Genomic DNA, 16,464 nt, shown 5'->3' on the forward strand with positions numbered 1-16,464 from the left:
GTGTAAAGAAGGAAGAAAAATGCATTCAAAATGATCTAGAAGTTCTTCAGAATATTAAAAATGACCAAAAAATTCTGAATAAAAAAAATATAAAAATGACCTACTAGTGCAAAAATGCAAAAAATGTAATATAAGAAATTAATTTTTTACGTTAAGATTAACATAGAAAGGGTTTCTATATTAATAGGCATCATCCTAATGTGAAAAATAAGAAGATGATTTTCCATCAACATCCGTTCCTTAGTCATAACATGCAGGATTAACTCCAGGTGAAGATATAAGACAAAATATAATAAAATACTCGGTGCCACGAAAATGACACATTCTTGTGTTTTTATAAGTTTTATTGTTAGCGTTTCTTAACAATTCATTTCGTTTATCATGTTACGAATGAAACTCCCTTGGACTGTTACACAAAATATAAACATAAACTAAATAATGTATTATGCAACCAAATGAAGCATAAACTTAAATCCCCCCCCCCTATTTTCACACAACGGAAAACTTTATAACCTCTGACTTTATTAAAAGGAATGTCACGAAAGTATAAAATACACAGAGTGAACCGTAAGCAACGTCATTAATTTCAGGGGGTTATTCTTTGCGATATTTCAAACAAAAAAATGTAATACAGTTTACTCGTTTTTGCTTCCTTTTTGAGATAAAAATTGTTTTATATGAAACATTTCATAGAGAACTGGAAAATAGGTTTGCATATTCCAATTTCTTGCCTTGCAGGTATTTGGTTTGTATACACTGGTTTTTGAGCAAAATTATCGCGTTTTCGGTTTTACAGAGATTTGTATTTTTCGAATGGGGTACGGTAGTGGGGGTGTCGCAAACAAATGTCTCACCCAAGAGTGGGTATCGCCTTCAAAAGTTTGGAAACCACTGTTCTAAAGTATACCAGACGTTTAATCTCCTCCCACAAATACAATTCATAGTAGGTAAGATCGTCCATATGTAGATGAAATTATTGGGGATCATCAGTGTGGTTTTAGGCGTAATAGATCGACTATTGATCAGATGTTTTGTATTCGACAGATATTAGAGGAAAAATGGGAGTATAAGGGTACAGTACATCAGTTATTCATAGGTTTCAAAAAGGCGTATGACTCGGTTAAGAGAAAAGTTTTATATAATATTCTTATTGAATTTGGTATTCCCAAGAAGCTAGTTCGATTAATTAAAATCTGTCTTAGTGAAACTTACAAAGTCCGTATAGGCCAGTTTCTATCTTATGCTTTTCCAATTCACTGTGAGCTAAAGCAGGGAGATGCACTATCACCTTTACTTTTTAACTTCGCTCTAGAATATGCCATTAGGAAAGTTCAGGATAACACAGAGGATTTGGAATTGAACGGGTTACATCAGCTTCTTGTTATGCGGATGTCGTGAATATGTTAGGAGAAAATCCACAAATGATTGGGGAAAACGCGGAAATTCTACCTCAAGCAAGTAAAGCGATAGGGTTGGAAGTAAATCCCGAAAAGACAAAGTATATGATTATGTCTCGTGACCAGAATATTATACGAAATGGAACTATAAAAATTGGAGATTTATCTTTCGAAGAGGTGGAAAAATTCAAATATCTTGGAGCAACAGTAACAAATATAAATGACACTCGGGAGGAAATTAAACGCAGAATAAATATGGGAAATGCCTGTTATTATTCGGTTGAGAAGCTTTTGTCATCTAGCCTTTTGTCAAAAAATCTGAAAGTTAGAATTTATAAAACAGTTATATTACCGGTTGTTCTGTATGGTTGTGAAACTTGGACTCTCACTTTGAGAGAGGAACAAAGATTAAGGGTGTTTGAGAATAAGGTGATTAGGAAAATATTTGGGGCTAAGAGGGATGAAGTTACAGGAGAATGGAGAAAGTTACACAACGCAGAGCTGCACGCATTGTATTCTTCACCTGACATAATTAGGAACATAAAATCCAGACGTTTGAGATGGGCAGGACATGTAGCACGTATGGGCGAATCCAGAAATGCATATAGAGTGTTAGTTGGGAGGCCGGAGGGAAAAGACCTTTGGGGAGGCCGAGACGTAGGTGGGAAGAAAATATGAAAATGGATTTGGGGGAGGTGGGATATGATGGTAGAGACTGGATTAATCTTGCTCAGGATAGGGACCAATGGCGGGCTTATGTGAGGGCGGCAATGAACCTCCGGGTTCCTTAAAAGCCAGTAATTAAGTAAGTAAGTAAGTAAGTAAGTAAGCAAGTAAGTAAGTAAGTTAAGATCGGGCGATAGAGGTGGCCAAGTTATAGGTTCACCTCTTCCAATCCAACGATCTTGGAATATTGCATTCTGAAAGTCCCTGGCATCGATGGCAAAGTACGCAGCTGCTACCCAACCTGTAAACGCTCCTACCGGAAAACGGTACATTTGTCAGTTATTGTCACAAACAAAAACTGTTCCTCTTTGCCTTCTCTATCATCCCTGAACAGTTGTCAACAAATTAATACATCCGATTACCCATGAATTAATATGAACATTCTTCTTACCTTGTACAATAATTTCTCCTCTATCCCTCGTCCAGTAGTTGATTGATTTGGGATACGCCTCCGAATGGCATTCTAGGGTCATTTGTTGACCCTCGTGTGCTCCCACCAATTGGTTTTGGATCCAAATCATCGGGGGAACTGAAAAATATGACAAGAAACTGGTATGATTTTTGAAAAGAGATTTAAATTTTGTATTAATCAATGTAAAATAACTTTTTGGCTATTAAATTATAACAGTATTATTATATCTTCCGGTTAGAGACTGACCTTACAGTAATTTTAAATTACTTTTACTGTGATATAAGGATTTAAAGTTACAGACAAGAAAATTCTTAAACAGATACATTCGTAACAGTATATTAAACAACATCTTAATCTTCACCTTCATCTAAGGATAAGTTCGTTTAGGCCTCCTCTGGGTTAACATTTATTTTGTTTTATATAAGAATTATAATATATTTTCGGCAAATTCATTCTGAACTTGATTAATATTATTAAAATATAGACCTTACTTACAGATTATTTCTTGAAGTTATTCTGTTTGACGTTATGCTAGCTAGTGTAATATTTTTCTCTTTAGTTCTAAAGCTCGATATCACATTTTGGATTCAATTTTGTTCCTCTTTTACATGTTTCAGACAACATATTTTGTATCCTCTTATCCTTACACTGAAATAAATTAATTTAAGGATATATGTACGTGAACGACAACAAATAATATCAGAAAATGCAAACTCTAAACTTATAAGATTTTATAAGAAAATGAACTCACAAGTTAACAAAAATTTCAATGTACCATAACAAGATTTATAACTTAAAATAGCTGATAAAAGCATAAAAAAACGTTATTAATCATATTTTTAAAAGTCAGTTTCATCAGAGTATGAAAACAAATTATGCAGTTATATCATTTGGTAACCAGGGTATTATTAGGGTTTCTCTGATACCTTTACGTTTTTTAATGCATTTAATAAACACTTATTTCTAAAAAGCGGACTACTCTCAGACATGTAGAGTTGTTAATTTTAATACAATTAATTTTTTGTGTGACCTATATAAAATATTTTAACATTTACATCATATTTTGTGACCTAATTTTTATTTTCAAACATATGGGCATTATTGTAGCTAATTCTTGCATAAATTGATGTGAAATCAGTGTGCAAAAATGTTAAACGTTAAAATTTGAAGAATATTATTTGTTACACTCTGTACAATATTATGTTGAAAGGAAGGATGTCTTGTATTTTATAATCTAAGTTAACAGACGTGAAGTTGTTTTTATTATTTACTCTGTTGTAATTTTATATTGTTTCATTATTTAAATGTCAAGAATTATTTAACAGAGATTAATATTATTAATATCTTGTACAATTCAATTGGGAACAAACATGTCTTAAATTTTAATACACGTCTTAATTTTACATAAACTTATTAATGGCTGTGAAATTATTTGGTTTTATTTCATCAAATTACTTTTAATTTGGTGTTAAATGTTGAAGAAGATCAATTATTGCACATTGCATAATTATATTGGCAATAAGCGTGTCTCAAACATATTAACATTATGTATAGTTACCTGGTTCTATTATTTTATCCCGATCCTTTCGTTCTTTAGATGTTAGAGTTCAAGGAGATTATTTGTTACACCCTGTATAATTACGTTGGATAATAAGCATGTTTCAAATTTATATCTAACTTTTTAACATATTTGAAGTTACCGGGTTCTATTTATCTCGATTTTTTCGTCCGTTGTATGTTAAAAATTAAAGGAGATTATTTGTTACACCCTATACAATTAAGTTGAGAATAAACATATTTCAAATTTATATCTAACTTCTTAACATAATATGAAGTTACCGGGTTCTATTTATCCCAACTCTTTCCTTCTTTACATGTTAAAAGTTGAAGGAGATTGTTTGTTACACCCTGTATAATTACGTTGGAAATACAAATTTATATCTAACTTATTAACATATGTGAAGTTACCTGATTTTATTTATCCCGATTTTTTCGTCCTTTATATGTTAAAAGTTAAAGAAGATTATTTGTTACACTCTGTATAATTACGTTGGAAATAAGCATTTTTCACAATTATATCCAACTTCTTAACATATGTAAAGTTATCTGGTTCTATTTATCCCCACTCTTTTGTTCTTTACATGTTAAAAATTGGAGGACATTGTTACACCCTGTATAATTACGTTGGAAATAAGTATGTTTCAAATTTATATCTAACTTTTTAACATGTGTGAAGTTACCTGATTCTATTTATCCCGATTTTTTTCGTCCTTTATATGTTAAAAGTTAAAGAATATTATTTGTTATACTCTGTATAATTAAGTTGGGAATAAACATTTTTCAAATTTATACCTAACTTCTTAACATATGTGAAGTTATCTGGTTCTATTTATCCCGACTCTTTCGTTCTTTACATGCTAAAAATTGAAGGAGATTGTTACACCCTGTATAATTACGTTCGGAATTAACATGTTTCAAATTTATATCTAATTTTTTAACATACGTGAAGTTACTTGATTCTATTTATCCCTATATTTTCTTCCTTTATATGTTAAAAGTTAAAGGAGATTATTTGTTACACCCTGTATAATTAAGTTAGGAATAAACATGTTCCAAATTTGTATCTAACTTCTTAACATAGGTGAAGTTATCTGGTTCTATTTATCCCGACTCTTCCCTTTCTTTACATGTTAAAAATTAAAGGAGATTGTTTCACTCTGTATAATTACGTTGGAAATAAGCATGTTTCAAATTTATATCTAACTTTTTAACATATGTGAAGTTACCTGGTTCTATTTATCTCGATTTTTTCGTCCTTTATATGTTAAAAATTAAAGGAGATTATTTGTTACACTCTTACAATTAAATTGGGAATAAACATGTTTCAAATTTTTATCTATCTTCTTAACATATTATGAAGTTACAGGGTTTTATTTGCCCCGATTCTTTCGTTCTTTACATGTTAAAAGTTGAAGGAGATTCTTCGTTATACCCTGTATAATTACGTTGGAAATAAGCTTGTTACAAATTTATATCTAACTTATTAAAATGTATGAAGTTACCGGGTTATATTTATCCCGACTCTTTCGTTCTTTACATGTTAAAAGTTGAAGAAGGTTATTTGTTACACCCTGTACAATTACGTTGGAAATAAGCATGTTTCAAATTTATATCCAACTTCTTAACATATGTGAAGTTATCTGGTTCTATTTATCTCGATTTTTTCGTCTTTTGTATGTTAAAAATTAAAGGAGATTATTTGTTACATCCAGTATAATTAATTTGGGAATAAACATATTTCAAATTTATATCTAACTTCTTAACACATATGAAGTTACCGGGTTCTATTTATCCAAACTCTTTCGTTTTTTACATGTTAAAAGTTGAAGGCGATTGTTTGTTACACCCTGTATAATTAGTTTGGAAATAAGCATGTTTCAAATTTATATCTAACTTTTTAACATATGTGAAGTTACCTGATTCTATTTATTCCGATTTTTTCGTCCTTTATTTGTTAAAAGTCAAAGAAGATTATTTGTTACACCCTGCATAATTACTTTGGAAATAAGCATGTTTCAAATTTATATCCAACTTCTTAACATATGTGAAGTTATCTGGTTCTATTTATCCCACTCTTTCGTTATTTACATATTAAAAATTGAAGGAGATTTTGCACCCTGTATAATGACGTTGGTAATAAGCATGTTACAAGTTTATATCTAACTTATTAAAATATATGAAGTTACCGGGTTCTATTTATCCCGACTCTTTCGTTCTTTACAGGTTAAAAGTTAAAGAAGATTATTTGTTACACCCTGTATAATTAAGTTAGGAATAAACATGTTTCAAATTTATACCTAACTTCATAACATATGTGAAGTTATCTGGTTCTATTTATCCCACTCTTTCGTTCTTTACATGTTAAAAATTGAATGAGATTTTGCACTCTGTATAATTACGTTGGTAATAAGCATGTTACAAGTTTATATCTAACTTATTAAAATATATGAAGTTACCGGGTTCCATTTATCCCGACTCTTTCGTTCTTTACATGTTAAAAGTTGAAGGAGATTGTTTGTTACACCCTGTATAATTACGTTGGAAATAAGATTGTTACAAATTTATATCTAACTTATTAAAACATGTGATGGCACCGGGTTCTATTTATCCGAAGTCTTTAGTTCTTTACATGTTAAAAGTTGAAGGAGATTATTTGTTACACCCTGTATTATTACATTGGGAACAAGCATATCTTACAATGTACGATGAGCATGATCCTCTTGCTGACGGTTGGAGGCACGCCGTTGGATGCAATGCATAGATATGCTCCCATATGAAGCCGATTCACTCTCATTATGCTGAACACAGGACCCTCCACGCTGGCTACTGCAACACAAGAGAATGGTCGCTGTGTGGATAAAGGCTGGTTCACAATAAACCGGAAACGAGAATCGAAACGAAAACGAAAACGGTATAATTGTTAAAATGTATACATTTAAATGTGAGCATTCACAATTAACGAAAAACTTGCCGGAGCCCGAGATCGGGAACGGAGTGTTGGCTAAGTTTCAACTTTGGCGTTCACGTTTCCGATAACAGCCCACTAGATTCATTCTATTGCCATCTAAAAGCTATTTTGTCGTCGTATATTTTGTAGCAAGAAGACCGTGACATAAGCTATGCATTATTTTGTTCTGTGCTGTGCATCATAGAGCAAGTTTTATTTGATGAGATTCTAATATTGAAATCCTCACATTTACGATAAGCGGCGCGCCTCGTATAAAGATGAGAAAATGAAGGAGATTACGTGGCTTTCAATAGCTGCATCTTTGAACACCGATCGGAAGCGAATCATATTTTATTACTGTATTGGTTGTATTACACACTACATATTCACGCTTCAATTCAATAACTACTGTTGTGTTCATTTTTGTTCTATTACAAATGTTCCTTCTCTAATTGTTTTACGTTATGGTAGACTTAAAATAGGTTGTGATAATAAAGATGCATGGGCATATTTATAGTACCGTACCTAATGAAATGTTTTAGTTGAAATTTCGAAGTTGGTTAACCTGTGTTTATGTTGGCTGCCTTTTACTCATGAGAGAACTCCATTGGTCAATTATACACAAATAACATCAAAATGCGTAATATCGACTTTACATATCGTTATTGACATACATATCGATATGCATAATCGTCTACGTTCTCGGTTTATTGTGAATCAAAAATTTTCATATTCACGTCCTCTGCTTCTCGTTTTCATTCTGGTTCTCGTTCCCGGTTTATTGTGAACCAGCCTTAACTAAGTAAGCTACGTTTCCTTACGTGAACTAAAATAGAAAGGCGTCTGGGTATATTATATTGATGAAAATCCGAAACTGCTTTCGACTCAAGCTTTTGCGAGGATTTCGAATTGTTGCACAATGTCGTAGGTGTAGAAACTGTCAACGTTTCGGAACTAGAGTCGTCACAATCATCAGAAAGGTAAGTAAACTGAAATCTATGTGTTTCCATTATCAACATCTAGTCTTCAGAACACATTTTGAACATTTAATTCAGTAAATTTAAGTAATTAAATTTGGAAAATGATCCTAAAATAAACTGTTTTTTTCATCCTACAAACAACTGACAATAACAACAATCCAGATTGTCAGGCAACGACAGAAAACAAAAGATGTGAGAACAAATGAATGACATGTATAAACAACTGAATACCATTTAAATTAAATATCATAATTTCATAATACAGGAATGCCATATAAAATTTAAAAGGGCAGGGAGGCGAGGTTGAGGGTGTGAAAACTGAAATGCAATTAACACTGGTTTCAAACTCATCCCTCAGTAAATAAATTGACGTGGTTTTTGTTTAAATTAAATTTAGCAGTTATTTAGACTGGGAAGTTTTGAAATGAAAGCCCGCTATTTAGGCCTACATTGTTTTGACGTTATTCATCTCGTTTTGCTGAAAACCACAGTCATGGTGAGTGTGGCCTAGTAAATCCGGTTCCATTTAATAAGCATCCAATGACGTCACTGCTTCCTGTTACATATAAAATGTGATGATTTCCCGTTTGTATCTCTAATAAAGAAGTAGCCACTTCAAAATATATTATTGTATTTATATGGATGTGAAATGCAGTGGAAATAAAATTCTGAGAACAACGAAGTATTGCATAAAAAAAGAACTAAATAAAAAATGAAGCCAGGATCCAATAACTAAAAATGTATTTTCAAAGGCATATTGGTTCCATTAAGTTCAACGTTAATTGAAAAATGAGTTCTATTCAGTCAATACTTAACATAAAAGACTAAAACTACCCACTGGAAACCCATGACATTTTTCGGTAATGTATCATACAAATTAGGTAACCTGTTTAGTAAAGAACAAATTAAAGTAGCATTCCGGACCAACAACAAACTTAATAATATAATTCCCAATAACATTCAAAATTACAATAAATTTGCCAATAGCGGTATCTATCTATTACAATGTAAAAACTGTCCCAGTAAATACGTTGGCCAAACAAAAAGGAATTTTCGCAAGCGTTACAAAGAGCACGTCTCTGACTTCAAATTCAATAGGAATAAATCAAAGTTTGCCACGCATCTCATTTCCCTTAATCACGAACTTACTGGCATAGAAGAAGCCCTTCAGGTCTTAAAGACTATTAACAATCATAATTATATGAATTCTGCGGAGGAACTATATATTACCACCTTTTCTAATAATAATGATAGCCCGCTCCTCAACGAACAATACCCAAATTCAAATAACCCGCTGTTTAAAATCACACGCAAGTAACGGTCACTCATCCACCAGTCTTGCAACGTATACAGTTTTCGTCATACGCTACCACTTAATGTAAAGATCAGTCGTGTCGCCGTCCTCATGGATTTCAAGACGTTCCTCCATTTTTTGTTAAGTATTGTTTTAGAAGATTTAAATAATACTTAAATGCTTCTAAATATTCTTTCATTCTAACCTTACAATTTACAGGATTTTTCCTGCTCTCCATAACGGCCACACGACCGACCTGTTCGTAGCACCTTCAAATCTATCTTGAAAACTGTATCTGCAATGACAGAAGAGTTTTGCTGTTTCCTTGGTTCACACACGCCTCTTTCAACACAGTGATTCTACACACATCGTGGAGGCTTTTTGCTATATTCTATTCTCTGTTTTTAAGTGATATTACAGTTGTAACTTTGGTTTTTAACGTCATATACCAAGTGTTCACTTTTTATAACATGTTCCATTCGACCTACACGACCTGAAGATGCCAATCAAAATTGGCGAAAACGTTTGTTTTTAAGATCTGTGTAAATGTTATTATAACATGTTTTATTGTGTTTATGTTAAGTATTGACTGAATAGAACTCATCTTTCAATTAAAAATGTATTGCCTAAAGCAGTGCTTCCCAAACTTTTTGAAGCCGATCCACTTTTGGATGATAATATCTTTTGCGATCCTTCCCCACTACCGCACCGGTACTTAACCCCATCCGAAAAAATACAAATTATTGTAAAATTGAAAATAACGATAATTTTACTCAAAACCATTGGATACCACCTAGAAAATGACAAAAATAGAAAACAGTGACATGAAATATTACGTAAACACCATTTATAAGAATTCAAACTATTAGGGCCTACCACCTGCAGTAGTAGTTCAATACAAAGTGGTAAATTTAATCAAATGAAGTGCTTAGCAAACTCGTATTTTTCTACAAAATTTGAGAAGACATGAGTTCGTTGTATGAACATATTCTTTATCATACCGGAGTATAGAGTAACGTGTTGAAAAGAGTTTTACAGAGAACTTTTATTGCACTGGTACATGCAAAACGATAAATCGAAGAATGTAAATCTATTTCCCAATTCTCTTTGGTTTCTTAGAATGGTCTTCCTTGTTCATATTTTCGAAAACTTAAACACTTTGAATAGCAGTTTGCAAGGCCAAGATGTTAACATAACAACAGCCAGGGATAAAATTAGTGGATTTAGAAAGAAACTTGACTTCTGGTCGACATCACTTGACAAAAGAAATATGATTCATTCCAGTGTATTAAAGAACTCATGGAAAATATTTAGCTATGTACGATAGACAAATACCGAGCTTTTGCCGATACACAATTAATTTTCCACAATATTTTAAACAACATTTTCACGAAAAAAATCTCACAACAATTACGACAGTGGCAGATGGATAGTGAAACCTCTTTTAGTCATTTTCGTTCAACTGGCTGAAATTCCAGAAAATATGACGCAAAAAACTCGATGAAATAATGTGTACTTACTGTTGGAAAGTTTAAACTAGACTTTTTTTTGGAAAAGCATAGACAAGTTTTCGATCAAAAAAGTGCAAGAATACCTCGAAAAGTACGTAGTTCTTAACCCTTTCACACCCAAAAGGTTTTGTTGATAGAAAAAAAATATTTTTTTCTTTATCTGTGCTTTGAATTATTGCTTTAAATGATTTTAGGTTGTTTTTAAGAATTGGCAGGAACACATACCAGAGACCTGTAGCTTACAAGCTACATTGGATCTGATTGACATTTCTACGATTTTATAAGAGCTTCTGGTTTTCAAAGAACATGTAGCTTACAGGCTACGCTGGGAGCGAAAGGGTTAATTTTTTTGTAATATTTACAACCTCGTATGTATGCAAAATAAATTTATTGTCTACAATCACCATCAAAACAAAAGTGAGAAATTTTCTTGGATTTGAAAATGATATTATTGTGTGTATGAAATATGCAGTCCAGATTTGAGAAGCTGCTTTCTGAAAAACAGACACATTTATTACATTATTTTTTAATTTGTAACTGCTGAAACATATTTTATTCTTATAATCAACATTGTTTATGTTTCTAAATACAAAGTAAATGTATATTAATAAAACTTTTTTTTTGCACAGAGTGTAGAGAAAATTGAGAATGTGAAACATTTAAAGAACCGTATCATTGAAGCCTGTACTAAAGTCACCCCGGAAATGCTACAAAATGTTCTATCCACATTCTCAATTTTCTCTTCATATATCAAGCTCTTTATGTAACTCCAAAAGAAAAAATCAAGGGGTGTTAAATCTGGAGAACTGGGCGGCCATTCCACGCCGACCAATCCAATGTCCAGAGAACTGTTAGTTCAGTCTGCTACAACATTTCTGTGGCTTAAGCTACCAGAATGAAGAATGATATCAATTCTTTCCTCTTTCGATAATGTTATCACGAAAATCAAGATTTTTCTTACAGGAAAGCTTCAAATAATCACAACAATGCATTGAAACTTGCACAGGTTAACCAAACAGTAAAGCAGGAAAAGTTAATTACCTAAAAATTCCTTTTTCAAAGTCTCCTTACTACTGCACCATGTTATAAAATATCTGTAGATGCAGTAACTAATGTTTGTGTCATTATGACAGTTAACTTTAAATAACTTGAAAACGATTAGAGTATCTCAAAACTGATTGCACCATTATTTTTTTTTTTTTCAGAAAATTTCACATGATTTTGAGTACCTACATGACCCCCTTTCCATTTAAAATTTTAAAGTTGCATTCAAAATGGCGGCTTTTGAGATAGCTGAGGGCTAGAATCTAATGTGTCACTGGTAGAGCATTTGGTCTTACAAATACTGGTAACACCTATACTGGGTGTTCATTTCAAAGTGTGTAATGACGTCACTATTGTGAGTCAGCGATTTGAAGCGTGTTTCAGCTTTTATGTCAGAGAAGTTGCCTATTAGTCAAGGCGTTCAATCTGAACTTGAGAACGTGTACTGTATAACTTGAACGTCGTAGCAACAGATGGCGGTCTGTACGGTCTGCGTGCAACCATAACCTCTTTCGAACTGTGTTTTGCGCGGGCAAGTCGTACGCAGGGTATTTGTTATCATCCGTTGCATACCGCAACATTCCACAACACAACATGTCCATGTTGACTGTCGAAGTTAATGTCAACAAATACGTAAGTAATCGTCTTAACTCTCTCGCCATATCCCGACAGTAAGAAAAAAACTCACCTCAGTACGTGTTTCCAAACAGTTCACATTCCTGCCACTACCGGCGTTACCGCACGTATCGGTACGTACTTACAGAGTCCGTGGGTATCCACGGACTCCCACGGACTCTGCGTACTTCAGAATGAACGCCGTACTTGCTAGGCAACTTCTCTCGCATTTAGGTAATACGCCTCTGCGGAAGTGTAGGAAGATTGAATTCTCTAGGCTCACCGGCTAGCCACATGACGACATACAGCGAGCCATGACACACTTTGAACTGAACACGCAGTAGTAATCGAAAATCAAGCGTATGGAAGATATTTATATGGTTCCAGACTTTTGATTCACTCTGCATTATTTTGTAAATCATCTCGTGAACACCCTCATCTCCTTAAATGACCCACACTTTGGGAACCACTGGCCTAAATAAAAGACAGAGACAAGGAGATCAGGTCTCAATTATGGAAACCAGTACTTCAGGATATTTCTTGTTACGCTGTTTGGCGTGAAACTATGAAGTACTGCTAATTGTTATTCACCTTTCCGTAACGCTCATTACTGACTGGTTCGCGGCTCCTGTTTCGAATGTAATCAAACTCAGGTTATGTTTTAATCACTTGTTTAAGTTGCACGAATACTGCACATAGTAATTAAAATTAGTTTTGCAGTCTAAATTATTTAACCGATCTTACACCAATGAAATGTATGACGTAATTACTATCACTTGGAATACCAGGAAAAGAACTGAAGCCAATTGTGGGGTTTAATTAGCAGAAAATTCTGACACTCTTTACTGGATTTATAAAACATTCCATTCAATGTAAACAAGAGGATAACGAATAGATGTTGTGGTTGTAGTATTACGTATTCCTTCGTCATCCTCGGAGATCAACTGCCGGACCCGGAGTTGCCACATAAAGGAAACGCAACCGTCGTACCAACTCATGAAAATCGTCATATTTCAACATTAAATTGCCGTAAATTTCTTACCGTTTATACAGGGTGATTCACGAGGATTTATCGTCACTTACGGAGCTTATTTGCGAAGACTTTCAGAGCAAAAGTTTCATATAAACATGTGTACTATTTCAAAGTTACATTAATTTGAAGTTGTTTGTAAAGTACCATTATTCTTGAGTTTAGGGTAAAATAATATTAGGCGACAGATAAAGAATGGACTATTCAGAAGCGTGATTTCTTTAATTGGCTAGTGTTCTGAACTTGCAATATAATTATTGTGTTACAAATTCTAACTTTCAGGTTTCTTTATAGATTTGTAACCGAATAATAACAGGCATTTTCCATACTTATTCTGGGTTTAATTTCCTTCCAAGTGTCAGTTACTGACGCCAGTTAATGACACTAATTTTGTGGTAGTATTGTACGAATGTTTATGTAGTTAAAAATTCATACATTTTGGATGAAAATTATAGAAGTGTTAAGGGGAGAACACAATATTTTTTTCAACTTTTTTCCTATTTAGTGTAAAATATTAATGTTTTGTACATGGAGAGCTTATGGCTATAGCAACTTTACCAAATACAAATATTTTGAAAAAATCATTTGGGGGCCCAGATTTGAAAAAAAAAATGTACACAATGAGGATTTTACTAAAACCAATATATACAAACCATTTTTAATGATACATTCGAACAGTTTTTTACATTTTACTTGTAAAGGAATACTCTACAAACTGTCTGTAACAGAATTTTAATATTAGTCCCTACTTTGTGACCTGGTAGAGTATAAGAGAAGGCCCTATGGCCTTAACTCTGCCAGAATAAATAAGTAAATGAATAAATAAATAAATAAATAAATAAATAAATAAATAAATATACAAAAACAAATAAATAAATAATTATGATTGTAATTATTACATTTGTAAAATAAACAATTAAAATTTAATAACAATTTATTGATTTTCTTTTTTGCAAACAGACAGACATATTTTCAAAATGAAATGAATTAGCAAAATTCTGTTATAGAGAAAAGTTTCCTAATAGTCTAGGGAATAAATGAAGTTACTGGAACCAACAATCAAAGGGGACTTGTGATTTAAAAATCCAGAGCGCAGGAAGTTTAAAAAATGGCGTCTCAACATTCGATAAGGGCACAAATATCCTCAATATATTATGCAATGTATTCCACACATATCACAGATATTTTAAAGATTTTTTTTTAAATTTAATCATTTTTTTACCAAAAAATAGCTTTCTCTCCCTTTGAAACTCACACACTGTACGTGTCTCCTTAAAATTTCAATTATTGTCCCAAAGCCAATGGGTTTAATTATAATTAAACAAGATAATATTACGTAGACCTATTTAATTTGTTTGTTCACTAAATATTAACATGCTATTACGAAAAAAAGTATGTAAGATAGGCTGACCAGATTTTTTGTGGTCCAACAGGGGACATCGGCAATTTCAAGAAAAACCACTTACGGTTACCTAGTCACTCTCCATTGAAATGTTAAAGAAAATACATGTAACATTAGATACAACGATAGAACTTTGCACATTAAATTTACAGAGTATCTTAAAGGTTTGAATTAAATGCATAAACACACATAACTCCTTTAGGCCTATATAGATAATTATAGTTACTAAGAATTCAATTTCAGTACTGATACATGCAGGGAAGTCATGCACATAATAGGCCTGTTGTACACACTGAATTCTAACACACATTTTACAAGTACTTGTCTGAAGAATGTATCTTTTTAAGGATCTGTTCATTCCTATACAGCTTCACACTAAGTTCTTCAAATGAGGAATGAAAGGTTTTTTTTCATTCGTAGACTTAACAAAGCTGTAACTGTTTCAATTTTTTTTTCTGACTTTTTATCAGTCCAGATTTAGTTCACTGTCGAGAAAATTCTTTCAACTGATGAATTACTGTCTAGAAGACGCACGATTAATGACAATATTTTCAGAAAATTTTCAAACGGAATGAATTTTTTCCTTGAAATTTTAAAAATATCATATCACTTTTCACCTGTTGGTTTGTCACAAAATTTCTCATTTTTTGAATTACTTAAAAATGGACGCTGCAGCAGTTCTAACGCTTCCACGCAACGAGAATGCTAAGAAAACCAAAGATAAAGTTGCCACGTTCTTCTCAAAGAGTGCAGAATATCTTATATTGTGCTCGCTGGCTCTTTTGTCATACTGACAAGCGTTCAGAAATGTGCATGAATCGCAGCATTTCCATCACGATCCTTTACGTGTAAAAGTTTATTGAAACAATATCAAAGCTTCTGGGGACAAATGTAAGATATAACACTTCATGTTACAAAATACAAGGTGGGAGACTGATGGGCAGGCAGAATGGTAATATCTGCTCTCCGTAAAAATCTGAAGACTTGTTCAAGAATAAAGAATTCTACCTAAAAGTATAGTAAAACAGCTGAATAAGGATGCTGCGTGCTCTCTTACCTTCCTGTCCAGTGCCGAGGGGAATGTTCTCACCCCCCTCTCTGCGCCACGTGACCGTGGGCTGGGGTGACCCAGTGGCAGCACAGCGGAGGGTCACGTTTGTGCCTTCTCGCACTACCATATCCGTGCTTGTCGGGTAGTCTAGGATGTCAGGTGGAACTGCAACACAAAAAATTAGCGAATGTAGATTGTATCGCTATTTGTGCGAGATCGTGCGTATTTGCTTGTTTTACGCACAGAACCAATACGCGGTAAGTGTGAAATACCACATTCAGTATTCCCAACCTAACACACATAACAATTTCCCTCTTCGTACCGCTTAAGCGCGACATTCATTTTACTGCTTTAGGCTTTTAACATATTATTTTTAGAGACGTTTAACATAGTAATAATTATAAATTGGAAACTTACCACTGCAATTTCACCTAAATTGCAATGTTAATTATTGTTTTTAAATATTTGCAAAAATTAAGTAAAGTCTACTACTCC

At 33.0% G+C, this 16,464-nt stretch overlaps 1 protein-coding gene across 2 annotated transcripts in view; it reads right to left on the bottom strand.

Annotated features, from left to right (window-relative positions):
* Nucleotides 1-16,464, bottom strand: part of LOC138714686 (neurotrimin-like) — a 292,805-nt gene that overhangs the window by 71,912 nt on the left and 204,429 nt on the right. Inside the window, exons 4-6 of one of the 2 annotated variants that reach the window (XM_069846748.1) lie at nt 15,976-16,134; nt 6,793-6,918; nt 2,515-2,652 (exon numbers count right to left, since the gene is read on the bottom strand). In XM_069846748.1, the coding sequence (XP_069702849.1) occupies nt 2,515-2,652; nt 6,793-6,918; nt 15,976-16,134 (423 nt within the window). Of the gene's footprint in view, nt 1-2,514; nt 2,653-6,792; nt 6,922-15,975; nt 16,135-16,464 lie in introns of both variants that reach the window. The other variant, XM_069846747.1, reaches the window with a different exon arrangement.

The sequence above is a fragment of the Periplaneta americana genome, chromosome 15 (genome assembly GCF_040183065.1).
Source record: "Periplaneta americana isolate PAMFEO1 chromosome 15, P.americana_PAMFEO1_priV1, whole genome shotgun sequence".
Classification (NCBI taxonomy): domain Eukaryota; kingdom Metazoa; phylum Arthropoda; class Insecta; order Blattodea; family Blattidae; genus Periplaneta; species Periplaneta americana.